Source organism: Teleopsis dalmanni, chromosome 2 (assembly GCF_002237135.1).
Source record: "Teleopsis dalmanni isolate 2A chromosome 2, ASM223713v2, whole genome shotgun sequence".
Taxonomy (NCBI): Eukaryota; Metazoa; Arthropoda; class Insecta; order Diptera; family Diopsidae; genus Teleopsis; species Teleopsis dalmanni.
The window spans coordinates 193,526,186-193,545,476 of record NC_051847.1 but is presented as its reverse complement, the minus strand read 5'-3'; the positions used below and the strand labels follow the sequence as shown (position 1 = coordinate 193,545,476).

General features: G+C 28.1%; 3 protein-coding genes across 3 annotated transcripts in view; all 3 read left to right on the top strand.

The window, feature by feature from the left end:
- LOC119685396 (CD2-associated protein-like) overlaps positions 1-19,291 on the top strand; it is a 188,862-nt gene that overhangs the window by 61,173 nt on the left and 108,398 nt on the right. The gene's annotated exons all lie outside the window — the stretch shown is intronic.
- Positions 2,534-8,353, top strand: LOC119685398 (aldehyde dehydrogenase X, mitochondrial-like). Its single transcript, XM_038099665.1, has 6 exons — positions 2,534-2,730; positions 6,544-6,648; positions 6,785-6,885; positions 6,962-7,533; positions 7,604-7,953; positions 8,017-8,353. The coding sequence occupies exons 1-6, from the start codon at positions 2,695-2,697 to the stop codon at positions 8,308-8,310; spliced, it is 1,458 nt and encodes a 485-aa protein (XP_037955593.1). The 5' UTR covers positions 2,534-2,694; the 3' UTR covers positions 8,311-8,353.
- Positions 11,041-19,282, top strand: LOC119685399 (aldehyde dehydrogenase X, mitochondrial-like). The gene is made up of 6 exons (XM_038099667.1): positions 11,041-11,174; positions 11,241-11,349; positions 16,026-16,231; positions 16,307-16,878; positions 17,331-17,680; positions 18,821-19,282. The coding sequence occupies exons 2-6, from the start codon at positions 11,320-11,322 to the stop codon at positions 19,112-19,114; spliced, it is 1,452 nt and encodes a 483-aa protein (XP_037955595.1). The 5' UTR covers positions 11,041-11,174; positions 11,241-11,319; the 3' UTR covers positions 19,115-19,282.

Here is a 19,291-nt window from a genome sequence, read left to right as displayed (position 1 = left end):
AAAGTTTTAAATGGTTTTTTCAACAATTTCTTTATCAGCTTTGATTTTATCACAATAGAGTTATTACTTCCATTAGTTTAGTTTTATTTTTTGAAAGTGAAATAAAAGTCTGTATTTTTTAACTATAATTATTAATGAAGAAAAGTTTAAAGAAATCATATAAATATATTAATTATATCAAATATAAACGTAGGTATAAAAATATATGTATTAAAATAATAAAATATGTACTTACCCACTTCAAAGTAAATTTCGAACTGTTTTGGTAAAAACTCTCATATTCTACTGAAACAGATCAAAATTTCTCTTTCAAAATTTCTATAATTTACTTAATTATAATATATACTACTAACAACATCTTGATATCCAAGAAGTCATACTTATAACTTATTCGTGTCCAATATAGAAACAAATTTTTAATGTCTTGTTTCTGGTTAAAAGGAAGAATGTCCAAACTAAAAATCGTTGGACTCGCCAATATTTAAAGATTATATTAAAGCTATGATTATAAAAACTTTGTAAGAATAAGTAGCTATTTTAACTTTGTGAAGAAACATCTATTAAGATGGAAATTAAATATGCCATAACATACAATCCCGTTTTGCTATATTATATAAAAATAGTTTGTCCAATATACAGAACAAATTATTACAACCTTCCCAATATTTATAAGAGTATCATGACAAATATATACGAAATTCAAAAACAGAAACTTAATTCATATACATGAATATAGATCACTTAGCGTTTTAGTGTGGCTTTGGTGTGGATGCACCTTTAGCTATTAAATAAATAGGTCCAAGATTGCAACACTAGAAGACAAATGACATTTGGTAAATATTCTTAGTTGTTCTTATTTTGTTGCGCTAATAAAACTATGTTTGTGGTACGATAATCCAATTATTATATATATAAATATTGTAATTATATATACATTACATACATATACTTTTTCCCCGGCTGAAGATAAAATTGCCATAACTGTAAGCTTTATATATATTATTAAACTGATTTAAAAATTTATTTGTACTACTTCTTTGTACAAATGTTATTGCTTTTAAGATAAGTCAATCAGAAGGCGTTGCATGTTAGATACGGAAGAATATATATCATTAATTTTATTCTAAATTTCACTTTCATTCGCTATCATTAAAAATATTCATACTATGCAATCTTAAGAATGCTTAACGATTTGTTAACAGATTTTTTTTTATCAATATTAAATAACATTTAACTTTAAGATTATCAAATATTCAATGGTACCACTTAATCAACTCTTAATAATTTTGTTGCTATTATTTCCATATCATATTTAGATTAATAAATCAGAATAGATTAATTTAATTTCACAATACTTTAAAGTACTTTAACAAAAATAGAATTCTTTTACTGCAGTTGCAAAGTGAACTTGTTCATATTATAAAATATTTATTAGAAAAATAATTATTTTGTTGATATTATCAATAAATGTTTTAGAGAAATCGAACACTTTGCTCTGTTTCATTCAAGGATATTAAATCAGTTTATAAACAATTAAAACAATACTCTAATATTTTTTCCTTCTTCAAGAGTATTTATTTTTATTTCACTTTTAGTTTATTTTGAAGTTATTTTAAATTTATTGTTAATTTACTTTTAATTTACTCTTAATTGACTTTTAATTAACTCACAATTTTATGTAATTTCGTTTTATCATTTTAATTGGTAAATTTCGATTAATTTCTTTAAATATTGTGCAAATATCGGTACTCTTGATTTTTGAAGAGAGTAAAAAAATTACTCAGAATTTATTAGAAGAAGACATAAAACAAACCAAATTTTGAATAAGAAAACTATACAAAAAAATTTTAAGTTAATATGTCAAAAATGACTTTTAATTTATTTTTATCACTCTATTAAATAGACTTTAATTTTAAGTTCTTAATGTTTGAATAAAAACAGTTGTTTCTAAAAACAATATTAAAACATATACACAGAAACCTAAAAAACGCTTTTTAATAAAAACTTTTTATTAAAGAGATGACAAGCTTTTAAAAAAAAGAGTAAATTATTATATATAATTTTATATATGATATAAATTTATTACATAAAATTATGTAGAGAAACTATATATTATTTTATAAAATTATGTAAAAAAACTGTATAAATAAACACACACATAATCCTTAAAAAGTAGACTACATTATTCTATAGTCATATGAGTTATAAATGATGTCTAATATATATAATGTATATATATAATATCTATTATACATATATATTGTACATAATTTTGTAATTTAATTATTATTATATTATTTTCATATTATATATAATGTATATATACATATATAGTACTATATAATATCTATAATGTATATGATTTATTTTCATATTATTGTTTTTAATCCATTTAGTTTTAAAATTGTGTTCAAATTTAATTTCTTTAAAAAATTTGCCGTATCTTAAATCTACTACTTTCTCTATCAAAATCTTTCTAGCTTCACGCAAACCCTAATGCCGGCCGGCAAAAACAAATTTACTGATAGCAGAAAGCTCTTTTCTATAAAATAACAGATCTTTTCTGCACGGATTCAGTTAGACGGTTGACAGCGATTTTGGCGGTTCAGTGTCTGATTTTGCGGAATTCGTGAGGTGCTTTGATTTTTTTTTTTTTTGTGATATTCATATTGAAAGAACGAGAAAAACAGCAAAATGGCAAATCCAAATCAAGAAATTCAGTACACAAAGGTAAAAATTTAGTTTTTGCGAATGTCAACAACAAATTTACAAATGCAATTAAATTAAATGTACATTTTTTATTACATAAAAATTGCGAAATTTCAATTATTATTTATGTATGTGTGTGTCGATGTGATATATTCCAAAAAAAAAAAAACAAAAACTACAGCTACGACCAAATAAATTATTTTTTTAAACTATTTTTAAGCGCTTATCTTGAGAAGATTATGAAAATCAACAACAAATAATTTTTTTTGTTGAGTGTAAATAAATTTTAGGTACCAATTAATTATACATATATAATTTAATATATATGTATGTATGTATATGCCAGAATGTAATTTTACAATATTTTTCTGCAAATATTGACAAGTTAAAAATATATTTAGATGACTTGCGTATCTATATAATAATACTATATAGTATTTATAAAAATATATTTGCCTATCTATATAGTTATATATTTGTAATTGCTTATATATGTAATAATATATATACGCAATTTAATAAATAATATTCAAATATGTTTTAATAAATATATAAAATTATTTATTTCCACATATTTTTATACAAACATACATACATACATATATGTGTGTGCTTATCACACACCCTGAATCTTTAATTTATTCCAAAAACAACTGTTTACCTTATCAAAAAAAAAAATATAAGAAAATAAAAGTTATTTATCAGTTCATGAGACGGCAATTAGTTGCAATTAAAAACACATCTTATATATGTACATACATATGTACATAAATGAAAATATTTTCAAGAAAAAACATGAATATATTATATTGCAAAAAAAAACTAGAAAACATATGGTTTAAGTAACAATATTAATTAAAAAATAAAATAAAATCTAAGTTAATGGAATTATAATAGGTGACATCTGTTTTGAAAGAGACATTACTCATTGAGAAGATATTATATATATTTAAAGTGTTATCTATATATATACATATCTGGCGAGAATAGTTTACTCCACGCAAATTGCTCTATGTTAAATACACATGAATATATATATATATATATATAATATATGAATAGATATAAATGTATGCAAATTTATGCGAAATCATTGTTTATTTTATAAATAGCTCAAGTAGAATATTAATATAAGGAATATGTTTGTATGTGCACTAGAAAACTTACAATACAATTCAGAGAGTATAGATACATATGTATATAAAAACGAACTATTAACCTTCGATTTCTTTTTTTGCAAAATATGCCTAATATATGTTTTTTAATAAATGGAATAATATGTAGGTATATGTATTCGCATGTATATCAAAAGAATTGTAATATTTTATACAAGTCAGAGATATGTATATAAACTTAAACTTTGAACCTTTAAAGGTTCTGAAAACCAGAACTTCTATAATAAATTTAACAAAATTTTTTAGAAGTTTCTCTTTGGAAGTAAATTTAGTATGTAAGAGAAACAGTTTGTTATAAAGACAACGACAATATCGAAAGACGTTTGATTATAGGATCTTAAGACAGTGCAACAATATTAGCACCAAATTGGTTCTATACTCTACTGCAATGTCCCCACAATTGGCATTTCATTTTTCACCACAGTTATACAAAAATATGTTCACAACAGACAATAAAATAATTCATTAAATTAATTTATTTATAAAATATATGAATATAATTTATTTTTATGAAAATATTAATAAAATATTGTTATTAATATTATTTTTAATAATAATTAAATTAAAAATAAATTTTAAATATATATTTTAAAATATTTAATGACTTACCTTACCATAACCTGCAACGTCATATATGTATTGTCATTTCAAATTCTGCCGCTGCGCTGCTCCAAACTATGTTGAAAATGAACTAAGGGTATTGTTAACAGTAACATCACATATATTTACTGTCATTTAAAATTCTGCCGCTGCGCTGCCCCAAACTATGTTGAAAATGAACTAAGGGAATTGTTAACAGTTACTTTTATAAACGACGCCAATAAAATTTAATTTTCACTTATAAAATATAAAATATTCACACAAAACACAAAGCAATTAATAATATCACTTTTAATAAATGAATTTATTAATTTAACAAATTATAAATATTAATTTCATATAAAGAAAATCATTAACCGAAAAGTAGCAAATCAATTATATTGCACGTATTGATGATAACATTAATCTAAATTTTATTCGAATTAAATTATGTTTAAAAACTATATTTATATTTGTAATAATTAAAATTGATGTATTTTTAATTTTATTTTAATTGCACTTTATATTCAAATAGTAATTGTTCAATTAATAAATTTGAATTTATTATTTTAATTTATACATAAACGCGATTCTCAATCACAATAGCATGTCGCCTTAACGGATCGTTCTGCACTGGCGTCATGCGTCATGCAACTGCTATGGTAAGTGGGGTGAATCGAAAATTGCTTCTTCTTGTTTTCGCTGTATGCAGATCATTTTTTCGCTAATTAGACATGCAACAATTAAAGAGAGTGAGCTGGTACAAGCTCCTAATGAATATTACAAAGGTTTGTAGCAATGGTAATGGTTGCTAAGAAAAAGAACCAGAAATGGTACTTATTTGTAATAATGTGGACATGATAATGCAGTAGTCTTATTAGGATAGAATTAGGATTAGGACACCTTATCACCCTAGAGATGTTCTTTAATAGTATATTTGATCTGTGATCTGATATTTGATCAAGTAGAATATTTGATGATAGTTAATGGTTTGTTTTTTTTTATTAAAGCTTACTTCTACTTCTTTTTATGTATAATGTATGAGTACTAAATAATATTACGAACTAATTTCTTTAATTCCAATAAGTGATCTGCATAATATTGTCAAACAGTTCCATTTATTCCAATAAGTAGTCTGCATACTATTATTAACCCTTTTAACCTGTTCTAGTAAGCTATGTTTTATTAATGAAGCTGTTCTTAACAACCTTAAGACTTGCAGCAAAACCTATATTGAAACAGAAGATAGAAGAAAACACAAAAACAGATGGACTTCGGTATCCAATAATGGTTTTGCTAGAGAGACGTTCGCAAAAAAGACTATCTCTCGTAAAGCGCAGTTTTAGTTCCCAAAAAAGAAGCGAACTTTTATTTTTCTTACAAAGTACGTCCTTTTAAATGAACAGTTCTTATAACCTGACAGAATTACTTGTCCGTATATAGATATGTATAATATATATGTAACCTATTGTATATATGTAATTCTTATACGAATAACATTCATCAATTTAGCTCTTAATAATTAATCAGATTTATACAAACTGTTTTTAAGGCTAATAGAGATTTCCGTTTGTAACACATCCATTTATCGGAGCTTTCACTGTATGTAGTGGACCTAAAATTCTGCGGTAAGGAGGTGTTGAACGGTACTTGGTCGTCGTAGGTGACGAGTGGCTCCGGGACGTAGACCCGACCGTTCTTGGAAAGTAGATATCTTCAGAATCGATTGTAAACTAATTATACACTAAATCTAGTATAAATCTTCCTTTAATATTTGTACTAATTAATGACTATTATTATTAAGCGTCAGTGACTCAGTTGAGGTTCTTCTATTAGAAAAAATTAATAATTGACTACATATAATTATTGTACAATAAAAACAAATCTTAATAGAGAAAACAATAAGAATCTAAGACATATATAACATATCATAAATCGTTTAAAAAATTAATTACTGTTGATAATAATTCTTTTTTTTTAATTATTGCTAATAATAATAATTTTTTTATTAATTATTGTTGATGATAATAATTTCTTTTATTAATTTTTGTTGATAATAATTTTTTTATTTTAATTTTAGCTTTTTATCAACAATGAATTTGTTGATTCGGTCTCAGGCAAAAAATTTGCAGCCATCAATCCAGCAACTGGCAAAGTAATCGTTGAGGTTGCTGAAGGCGATAAGGTAAATAAAACATTATCAACACTCAATATGTTTAAAAATAAAATTATAATGTATATTAATTTAAAAAAAATAACTGCAAAAATTCTTAAAATCACAAAATGAAGAGAAAATATTATAAACTTTCTTTTGTTGCCAGGCCGATGTTGACATTGCTGTAAAGGCAGCCAAAAAAGCATTCCACCGAGATTCAGAATGGCGCAAAATGGGTCCATTGCAACGTACCGAGTTGTTGAACAAGTAAGCTATATTTATTTATTTATATTAATAACCATTTCAAATATTTAATTATTTATTTCCTACCCCTTACTACTAGACTCGCTGCTTTAATGTCTCGTGACAAGCACATTTTGGCCAGTATTGAAACTATGGATAATGGCAAACCTTATGCCGATGCATTATTCGATGTAGAAATTTCCATTATGTGTTTCAAATATCACGCCGGCTGGACTGATAAGTTCTTTGGTGAAACAATTCCAGTTAATAGTTTTGTTTCAATGACACGCAAGGAACCAATTGGTGTGGTTGGCCAAATTATACCATGGAATTATCCCATTCTTATGTTGTCATGGAAATGGGCACCCGCTCTAACTGTTGGCTGTACAGTTGTAATGAAGCCAGCTGAACAAACTCCACTCTCAGCTTTGTACATGGCTGCCTTATCAAAGGAAGCTGGTTTCCCTGCTGGTGTCATTAATATTATTAATGGTTTTGGCCCAACAGCTGGTGCAGCTATTAGTGAACATCCTGATATACAAAAGGTCGCTTTCACCGGATCTGGTGAAATTGGTCGCGTTATCATGCAAGCTGCTGCCAAATCGAATTTAAAACGTGTCTCATTGGAATTGGGTGGCAAGAGTCCTTTGGTTATATTTGAAGATGCTGATAGTAAGTTTATATATAATTATTAATATATATAATTTTATTTAATTACATTGTTTTTCTTTTTCATTTGTAGTTGACTATGCTGTTGAAACTGCTCATGGCGCTATATTTGTTAATCATGGCCAGTGTTGCTGTGCCGGTAGCAGAACTTATGTGCATGAGAAGATTTATGATAAATTCGTTGCTAAAGCTATTGAAGTAGCTAAAGCACGTAAAGTTGGTAATCCCTTTGAATCTGGTGTTAAACAGGGTCCACAAATCGATAACGATATGATGACCAAGGTTTTGGGTTACATTGAAAGTGGTAAGCAACAGGGTGCTACATTACAGTGCGGTGGTAAACGCATTGGTGATGTTGGCTACTTTATCGAACCAACTATTTTCTCGGATGTCAAGGATGACATGAAAATTGCACGAGAAGAGGTAAATATATTTTAAAGTATACTTCAGTATTGAAAGAATTAATTTTTTTATATTTTCTTCAAGATATTTGGACCAGTTCAATCCATTTTCAAATTCAGTTCTATGGAGGAAATTATCGATCGTGCCAACAATACTAATTATGGTTTGGCTGCTGGTGTTATTACTAATGACATTAACAAGGCCATGAAATTCGCTAACAATGTTGAAGCTGGTTCCGTTTGGATTAATTGCTACAACGCTGTCTTGCCACAAACACCATTCGGTGGATATAAGGAATCCGGAATTGGTCGTGAAATGGGCAAGGATGGTTTGGAAAACTACTTGGAAACAAAAACCATTACAATGAAATTACTTTAAAAATATTTTTGTATTATGATTATAATTTTTCATAAATAAAATAGAAGACGTTTCAACGTCACAAACTAAAATATTTAATCAGATAATTAAGTGTAATAATCCTTAAATTAAAATAGGATAAGTTCAAAATTGTAGAGTAAAAATTAATTAGCATATATCTATTACATATTGATTATTATTATAGTATTAATATAATTCTTGGCTCACCAAACATTCATCTGAATAAGGCTATAGATTAGATTGAAATATTGGTTTTAGTCTAAGTTCAGTTTCAAATATTGTCTCATTTTCCATCAGCAGTTCAGCCTGATCCTAACAAAAAATAATCCGTAATTTTAATTGATTTCTAATCGGTTTTAATAACCCGAAATTAATAAATTTATGTCACATCCATTGATTTATTAATCGCATTGCTTCCAGAAGCAGTTATGGGATGATTATCACAAAAGATGTTGATGCTGTAACCTTATGACTTTTCCTTTTTTTAAAAAAGCACACAAGCTTTTAAAATTACGTGGTATAATAGTTTCGAGGTATACAATCTCACTCCCACTCTATTGTGAAGTGCCTTGTCTACCTTTTATGTATTCGCTTTCATTTTTCATTTATCTACCAGAAAAACAACGCCTGGAAGTTACTCGGAACTCTAGAAGCTACCGGGTCTTCTTTTTAAAACAATGAAAATAGTAGGCTCACACCTTCAACATCTTTTCTAGCAGGTCACCATATTGAACGAATTTATTTAGAGTATAAAACTATAGAAAATATTTTTATGTCTGGCTATCTGCACTCTCAGAGCTGAGTGTATAAAATACAATATATTGATTTCTAAGTTAAATGGATTTCGTAGTACAAAAGATTGTCAGGATCTAAGTGCTATGTTGTAATAATCCGTAAAGATATGTATGGCAGATAATATGAAAACAAATACAATTCCGAATACATACATTATGACATGATTGGGTAAAGAGAGCGTGAAAGAAAAAGACTTTTGAAACTGATACTGAGCAAGATTATCCAAGTAAAATATAACTATCCAAGTAAAATTTTATATAACCATTTTGTAGTATCAATAATGCTGCTCCTCCATCATAATAAAATTGTAAGCTTATCAGAATATTGTATTCGGGCGTATTCGTAAAAGTCAATCGCACATCAGAAATGAAAATATACATAAAAACTTGAGAGTCGAGAATATGCCAGATTATTTCAAAGACAGAATGTTGGAGTTCTTAGGGTATTTAATTCAGTACTGCACTCTCTTAAAAGAGATGTAATATATATTTCTTCAGAAAGATATGCTGGGATTAAAACTATACTTCTGTAAAATCATCTGAATAACTTCTTATCATAATTTAGCAGATTTCTGGTTACAGTGGATCATCGAAGTAACTACAGACGCTATTGAGTAAAAGTGTCTCAGACTTTAACTTGCTTTTTTTGAAGCAAAGAAAAGGAGATTTCAGTAATGTTCTCACTATTATTTAGTTTGCTACCAGTGCTTTGTTATAGGTATACTATAATACAGAAAATTCACGATAATATATATATAAAGAACTTGTTTTTAGGATGCGAATTGAAAATTGACTAGTTATATTTTTTAAAACAGTCATTTCTAATATCTTAACATTTTAGCGGTGTGACGGGGAAAACTTCTGGAGTGGGAAGGAACTCTTACAACCAGAATCTGACCACAATAAACATGTACTCGTATAATAAAACAATAAAAGTATATTACCGTTTAAAATATTCAATGGTATATAGGTAGGTATCTAGACGTTAAGAGCTAAAAGGGTATATTACAACTTGTTTCTATTAGAATAAATGAATATTATATAGATTTAGGTAGGTATCTAGACGTTAACAGTTAAAAGCGTATATTACAACTTGTGTTTATTAGATTGGCTAAAAATTATATAGATTGATATAGATTTCTTATATAGAGTGTATAGATTTCTCCTTTTAACCCAAGAAAAAATCAACAAATCACCTTCATTTTTAAGAATTTCTACCAAAATGTCCAATACGTAGAAGTAATAGTCATTTCGCATATTTATCTTAGTACTACAGTCAACCGGCTCTTTTGTTTAGAAACCGGAGCATTTATGCTAAATTAGTCAGTGTGGGTACCCTGAAATATCCTGCAACCCCGCTAATCAAATAATTAACTTTGTTTTATCAGTTACCTTATTAGAGCCACGTTGACTCTTAATGGATAATGTGAGATATTTTTAAACTGATAGTAACCTTGTATAGAAAGGGAGATGAAAGATTACCTTTCAGATTACCTTCTACAGTAATCATTTTTGATACACATTCTGGGGTCATGTTCACCTCTTAGACAGTAACAGGTGATAACAGCTGTTGGGATTGAAATTTTATTTTTTTAGATATTGCGCCATTTTTATACTACTTTGAAAAACATATTTATAGACACATTAGAGAAACTCATAACATTATGTTATATGTAATATATATAGTTGTCTTATATATATGTTAAATATGTACAACTTTTTCATCTCTCGGTGTGGCGAAATCCTTGCCTGCCACTGCAAGAGCTTTAATACCAAATTGAATAGAAAATTAACATTACTCGTTTGAATCCACAGCAAAGCACGTAGATGTGCACTTATACACACCAAAAAAAAAAAAAGATTAGAATAAAAAAAAATAATTGTATTTAAGATGTCACACATACACAATAAAAAAATTCTTATCAACTTGACAATGAAATAAATAAACTTTTTTTGGATTAAAAATTCTGTGTAGACGCTGGTAAAAAGAGAGAGACAAAAGGCCATGTGAAAGCAAAAACAAATGCCGGCAATAACAATTTAAAATCGAGCAAAAGCTCACACAACAAAGTAAATAAAATTTTTGATTCTCATGCCTTCTTCTTCCTTTGGTATAAAAGCTTCAAATATTTTTAGTAAATTTTCAGTACGTTTCTTCTCTGCGACGGAGCAGAGCATTCGGTTTAGTGGTGTACGTCTTCTAGGAAGCAAAGTCATGGCAAAGCACGAAATTAAATACACAAAAGTAAGTGAATTTGAATTTCTGGTGTGAGATCGTAATAGAAATTATCAAAAAATTCGATAATTATTTTGATAGCGATAAAGAAAAAAATATTATTTAAAATTATCACGGCTTACTAGTGTTAATTAAATTATTGATTGGCGTTTAAAAGTGGATAACACGAATTAAAGATAAAATATTTTGCATTGCCGACAAACGAAAAATCTTTTCTTTTATTCTTTTGAATTATATTTTATGAAGATTTCTTCCCTTTTATGGCCCATAAAACTGTCATAAAAATGTAATTAACTGGGCTTATTTTTATGGAGATGAATCTCAAAGTGTACATATATAGCAGTATATATATAGCTGCTATATAAATTAAAAAAAATGTGTACTGTGCAAGGAATTAGTGCGTTAAATGCACCTAAATATATATAGACTTACATATACATATGTGAAAAATTATTAAATAAAAACCAAAAAATGCATTAAAATATATTTAAGTACATATATACATACATTAAAAAAATTTATGATCTTTCTGTATGTGATTTTATTGCCCCCATGTGTGTATGTCTGGTATTTATACCGCAACGTATCAAATTTAGAGGTTCAGTTTTTGATCTCGAGTACTCGTTTTGACCGCAATGAAATACAATTTGACTTCAAAAAAATCAAAACAAGTTTCAAATTAATACATGTAGTACCATCTAAATTGGTTTCATACATACAATTGCACTTAAAATTGACAAATATTTTTAATTAAAACAAAATTTTATATATAAACATCAATAAGTACAATAAATAAATAAGTCAATTGCTTGCTCCACAAAATTTTTTAAATCTTTATAAAAATTGGAAACATAAAGTATTTTGACTAATGGATCTGGTTTTTAAAAAGTTTGGAAAGTATATTCAAATTTAAATCCTTCTAAAAACCATATTTATTTATTCGTCAATTTATGCAGTTTATATATAATCTCATTGCAATACCGGTTACCGGTTATTGGCTACTCCTTTTAACAACAATATAATTCCATTTAGGTACCAAATATCATGTTAAGTATTTTGAATATTGTGGTTTGAGTTTAATCTTTTAATCTTAAAGTTTATTAAAAAATAAACAAACAAAAGTTCCAAGATTTTCAATTGAAAATATATCTAAGAGTGTTAAGAAGTGTGAGTGACAGAAGTGCTCACATAACCTGTGCTTGCGAAACTGTAACTAAGTCTATTTTGTGAAAATAATATCATATCTTACATACATATCTTACTATTATTTATATTAAAATGATTCAAGATATCTCAAATTGCAACTACATTGAAAAGTATTAAAAAAATCCGCGGAATCACAGTATCTATGTGCTTGAGGAACTAAACCTATAAAAACAATCATCAGTGCATATCTGATATAATTCGGTCACATTACATAAAATTAGGTACCTTAAATTTAGGATAGAATATATTTTAAACAGACGTTAAGAATTGTACGAATTACTTAAAGGATCAAGATCTAGAAATTGATCTCCAATTCATATCTAAATAACTGCGATCACATAATGAAACGGTTACATGCCTTGTTTTACGCCTTGTATTAAAGATTGTCAAGAATTCTATAAACTGCTCGTAGAGCCAACATCCTTTTGCTTTAGGAACTGAACCTTAAAACCCGTGTTATGAAAATAATCTCCAACGCATATTTATCAAACTAAGGTGACGTAATAAAACTATTAGGTATCTCGAATTAAGTATATATCGAAATCTGTTCACAGATCTAACATCTTTATGCTTTAGTAATTGAACCAAGCTTATGAAAATAAACTCTAATGCATATCTGACTTAATTTTGTCATCAAAGAAACAAATAGGTTATTGAAAATGTCTCGAAGGGCTTTGAAAGTTTCAAAAACCGTTTGTAGAATCAACATCATCTTCATATTTTAGCAACTAAACTTAAGAACTAAGATTATAAAAACAAAATCCAATGCAGATCCAGCTTACTGCGGTCATGATATGAATCGATTAGGTATAAACTTAAGAAGATAAAGTAATTTTATATTTTTTTCATTGTATTTATGCTACTACCAGATAGATAGCAAAGGGTGTTGGACCAGAACGGTCAATATATAATTTAAAAAAGTATTTGTTTATTATACTAAAACTGTCTTTCATTAACACAAAAAAAACGAAATTACTTTCCAAACATCCTAATATATAAGTACATCAAATATAGTCTTTAATACGAATAATAATGAACGAAGCGATATACACAACATAAGATTTATAATATGCTAGTATTGTCTGTGAGGAACAAAGGACTAGAAGAAGAATAAAGATAGAATATAATAATGGAGTAGGCTCCCAGAAAAACGGCACACTACGACTATAATTCATCTTATCTGCTATAATTTAAACGAACAGAAGACATTTGAAATTTTTCATTAACGCTAGAATAATTGTCTTCCGTTGAGAATTGCCAAATACCAGAGTTGATCAAAAGCATATATTTCTTATATCAAATAAAAATCGGCAAGACCCAAGAAATATATCTAGTAATCTACTTATAAACGCTGCTTGTTCGTAAATTAACACAACTTTTAGTTAGACTTTACTTAATAAAAAAGATGGTGTTAATTGACAGATTAACTATTGGTTGTTTAAGTGTTAGATAGAAGATCAAATCTTTTAAATTGCGAGATTATCGAAAAGTGTTCAGAATATCATGAATTGCTCACAAGACCAATATCTCCATGCTTGAGAAAGTGCACTTAGGTACTATATGATCTCCTTGCAGTACTATAGACTAAGAAAATTCTATTGTTAGAAACTAATTGTAGGATGTGAAAACTATGAATTTAAATTAAAAACAATTCATCCAGATATAAAAAATAATAAAGAAATTGGGAATATAAGATCTTTCAATGGTTTTCAAACTTTGTTGATGTTCTCATAACTTTTCCTATTGTACTATATATCATAGTCATTCAATATGTGTATATCATTTTCATATAATTTTAAGTTTATTTTCAAAATAAATGCATTATCCCTGACTCTTAAGTTACTAATGCGAAAATAAGCTTATAAATTGTGATGATTGCAGTAATTGAAAGCAAATTAACATTTTGTAATTTTTGATATTAGCTCTATGTACCCACTTAGCATATTAATGCTATGAAGATTTGCTCGTATTTACAATAGAGTGTTTACTTAGCTCATGCAATTACTATTCTACAATCGACTTCTACTTTAATAGATAAATATAATTGTAATAAATCGCTTGAGTGATTTATGTACAAATCAAATATCAACGCAAAAACTATTCAATCATTTAAAATTGCTTTAATTAACAAACAAAATGGTTAATGAATATTATATACATATCAAATCATCACATTATAATACAGTTTTATGGTTGAGAAATTATTAATCAAAGCATATTTTAATACACAACTCACATAATGAACTTGTTACTTAAATAATATTATAAGAATTGCAATTTTTTATATCAGTTATAATAATGATGATCACGCCAAGGATTTATGTCTATATATTGTTATTATGATAATACCATAATGATTGAGAAGCACGTAAGCTTATTATAAAACAATAAAAAGGCAGATTAGTAGGAATCTTCTGACCCTCTCCAATTAAAACTAGATCTTGGGAACCCAGCAAAAGGGATCGTGCGAACATTATAAGGCTTACTGCAGTAGGTTTTTGTCATTGGTATATAAGTACACACGCAGAGAAATTGTGCATTCCTCATAATCCTCAATGCAGAGGTAGTGGACACCTGCAGGAAATAGAAACTATTAAACAGAGAATGCTATGTGCATACCCGGCTTGGGTGTCTAGAAGAAATAGGTTTTCAGGAAGGTATTTTTTTTAAAATTATTTTAATATTACCATTCTTTGCTTCACTCTAATTCTTTACAGTAATTTAATTCACTTTTCTAGATTGCTATTGATAAGATAATACCACATCAAGTGGGATATTACAACCAAAATACGCAATAGAAACTCTTATCAAAGTAAATGATTACATAACCATAAATAGTGTATATAATTTTATTTTTAATTGTATAGTAAATGGAAGATATATAGAACTTTATCTTAAAATCTTTTTATGGAATATAAACAACCTATAAAACAAATATTAATAGTTCCACTGACAAGAAAATCTCATACTATAGTAACATACAGTAAACACTGACCGAAAACAATATTTTGATATATAGTAAAGAAGTGGTTGAAGAAGCGGCAATATGTATACCCAAATATTAATAATATATTTTCTGATAAAGTATCTTACATTACTGAGTTTGTTACTCAATAATTTTGAAATAATTTTAATATTGAAACATCTAAATAATTTTGATACCTGGTGTCTTTGAGCCTAATACTTATTAAAATTATTTGTAGTAGTGTATTGACTCATCTGAAACCATTTTTGTCAATATTTTCTTAATAAGAATATTCTCCGAAGGAGTATAGATTTTTTTGTAGATCACATAAATGATCTACACATAATTTTTCCCAGATTTTGTTCAGGCTTTATAAAGTTTTACTAGTGTATATATTTTTATCTATAAATACACAGAAGACATGCTATTATCACTTTTAATTTTAGACTAAGTTTTTAATATAAAATGCAAAGACAATATATATTTTGCTAACTATAACATTGACTTTCTTCAGCTTTTTATCAACAATGAATTCGTAGATGCAGTCTCATGTAAAACATTCGCTACTATTAATCCTACCACAGGTGCTGAAATTATAAAAGTAGCCGAAGGTGATAAAGCTGATGTGGACTTAGCAGTAGCTGCAGCTAAGAAAGCTTTCCACAGAGACTCACCATGGCGCACAATGAATCCCGTACAACGCACCGATTTAATGAACAAGTAATTAATCCCTATTAAACATTAAATATGGTAGTTTCTAAATTAAAAAATATATGTAAATATTTTTAAATATAGACTCTGCACTTTAATGGAACGTGATAAGGATATTTTGGCCAATATTGAAGTACAAGACAATGGCAAACCTTATGCTGAGGCGGCTTTCGATGTGGATTGCTCAGTTGAGACACTAAAGTATTACGCTGGCTGGACTGATAAATTTTTCGGGGACACAATTCCCGTAAGTGGTGTCGTATCAATGACACGCAAGGAACCAGTAGGTGTTGTAGGACAAATTATACCATGGAATTATCCATTATTAATGTTGGCATGGAAATGGGGTCCAGCACTTGCTGTTGGCTGTACTATTGTTATGAAACCAGCAGAGCAAACACCACTTTCAGCCTTACATATGGCTGCTTTATCAAAAGAAGCTGGTTTCCCTGCTGGCGTCATAAATATTATTAATGGTTTCGGTCCTACAGCTGGTGCTGCAATTACTGAACATCCTGATATTCATAAGGTTGCTTTTACTGGTTCCGTTGAAATTGGTCGTATTGTTATGCAAGCAGCAGCTACTTCAAATCTAAAACGTGTCTCCTTAGAATTGGGTGGCAAGAGTCCAGTTGTGGTGTTCGAGGATGCTGATCGTAAGTTGTTGACTTTTATATTATATATCAATATTATTTTTGGTAGAGACATTGGTAAACTGTGATCTATAAGATCTATTATATTATATTAATATACATTATAATATAATGTATTATAATATATATCACATACAACTAATGACACTCGTTATTATTGCAAACTATCTTCACTCAATTTTATAAAAAAAAAAATTTCTTCTTTTTCTTTACGTTATCCTTCCCTATCTTTCTATTAAAATATGAGAATTAATATATTTAAAATTAAAAATCCAACGCAAAACTATGCAATTAAAACAATTTTGTGCCTAAAAGTATGCAATAAGTAATGAACTATCATTAAGAAGGAAAAATGATGTTAATAATTTTTTAATAGATAATAGAGAATTATTTATATAATTATTATGATTATATTTTATTTTAAAGTGACTTATTTTATTTTTAATGAAATATAGTTGATTTTGCTGTTGAGACCGCACATGAAGCTTTGTTCGCAAATCATGGCCAAAGTTGCTGTGCCGGTAGCAGAACTTATGTCCATGCAAATATTTATGACGAATTCGTTGCTAAGTCTGTCGAGTTAGCCAAGAAACGTAAAGTTGGTGACCCATTTGATGAAACTGTAAAACAAGGCCCACAGATTGATGATGAAATGATGAACAAAGTTTTAAATTTCATCGAAAGTGGCAAAAAACAAGGCGCCAAATTGGAGTGTGGCGGTAAACGTATTGGCAACGTTGGCTACTTTATTGAACCAACGATCTTCTCCGATGTAACTGATGATATGGAAATTGCACAGGAAGAGGTTTGTTGAGTTTGTGAATTTTATTTTTAAAAATTATATTTTTTTAATTGATAATTCTTTTAAGACTTATCTAAATCGATTAGTTTAACTGTTTTATTTAAATTTAAGTAACTATGTTTTAAATAGAATATGTTGACATATATGGAATTTCCCTTACAGTAGTTGTAGTAGACATTTATAACAGTTATGTTTCTGCTATACAATCATTATTTGTTTCCAAAATTCACTTGTCCGTTGTACATCTTTAGCCAGAAGAAGATCAAATCTTTGGGGCCCCTTTTCTGACCGATCTGACTGAGCTGTCATCCTACAATGTGAGGAACTTGGCCAGATTCATAGAACTGTCGGGTTGGTTTTCCTTCACCTAATAGGGAAGTCGTTGCCTCTTTGTTGGGCGTTGGTCGTATACTGATCACCTTGTCTATATACGAACATCGCTTTTTTCATGTGGTGCCACAACGGGCTATTATTTGTGCTCAAGTGGGCTTTCTTGGTAAACAAGGCCGCCACTCCAACCCCCCTACCTACCTGTACATTTGAAGTCTACACCAGAAAAAAGTATATATGCAAATAACCCAAACAGAAGACACAGCACTGACGCAAAGGTGTATTCAAAACAAAATCCATTGACCGACTTTCCCCTATTAAGCAAATATTCAATTGGTATTCAAAAGCTTATTTGATATATCTGAATAGATTGCTATAAAAGTTTTAATAGCTGTTTCAGCAGTTTATCTACTGTAGATACTTATATATTCGTAAAAGAATTTTTCGACTGTACAATCTTATACAGTACCTATATACTTTAATTACATTTTACAACAATTCGAGCAGTCCACAGTTAATCTTTAAATTGTCTTCACCATATGTATACTAAACATCCCCCTCCTCCGCTAGCTTAAAGATTCTTATAATTTCTCTCTTCATTATCGTTATTCTGAATTATAGATACACTATAAGAATACTCTATATCTACATAGCATAAAAATAGAATATAGATAAAGATCATTGATAGATCAAAAGAGACAGGTCTATTAGAAAAGTCAGTTAGATCATAAACTTAACGTTTTCTTGAGTAAAACGTTATAGCTCAAGTTAAATAAAAAACTAATTTAATTATATATATATATAATTTTTTAGATTTTTGGACCCGTACAATCTATTTTCAAATTTTGTACTTTCGATGAAGCTGTGGAACGTGCCAATAATGTGAAGTATGGCTTGGCTGCTGCAGTTATCACCAATGACATCAACAAGGCCATGAATTTTGTAGCCAGCGTTGAAGCTGGATCAGTTTGGATCAACTGCTACGATGCTGTTATGCCACAAACTCCCTTCGGTGGATACAAGCACTCAGGCATTGGTCGTGAATTGGGCAAAGATGGTTTAGATAATTATTTGGAAACCAAAACAGTAACAATAAAACTTTTGTAAATATTCAAAATCCAAAAGAAAATCACAGTATGTTTGTTGGATTTTTTAAAATTTTATATATATTTTTTCACTGGTTAGAAAAATTGAAATCAATAATAAATTGAAAAATATTTATAAATAATTAAAAATAAATACAAAAGTATAACAATAAATTAAGTATACAGATAAATATCATAA

Excerpts from the sequence above, each read along its gene's own strand:
- LOC119685398 (XM_038099665.1), top strand. The coding sequence starts at position 2,695 with ATGGCAAATCCAAATCAAGAAATTCAGTACACAAAG. Across the intron at positions 6,649-6,784 it reads AGGTTGCTGAAGGCGATAAG|GCCGATGTTGACATTGCTGT; the intron begins GTAAATAAAACA and ends TTTTGTTGCCAG. Across the intron at positions 6,886-6,961 it reads CGTACCGAGTTGTTGAACAA|ACTCGCTGCTTTAATGTCTC; the intron begins GTAAGCTATATT and ends CCTTACTACTAG.
- LOC119685399 (XM_038099667.1), top strand. The coding sequence starts at position 11,320 with ATGGCAAAGCACGAAATTAAATACACAAAA. Across the intron at positions 11,350-16,025 it reads ACGAAATTAAATACACAAAA|CTTTTTATCAACAATGAATT; the intron begins GTAAGTGAATTT and ends GACTTTCTTCAG. Across the intron at positions 16,232-16,306 it reads CGCACCGATTTAATGAACAA|ACTCTGCACTTTAATGGAAC; the intron begins GTAATTAATCCC and ends TTTTAAATATAG.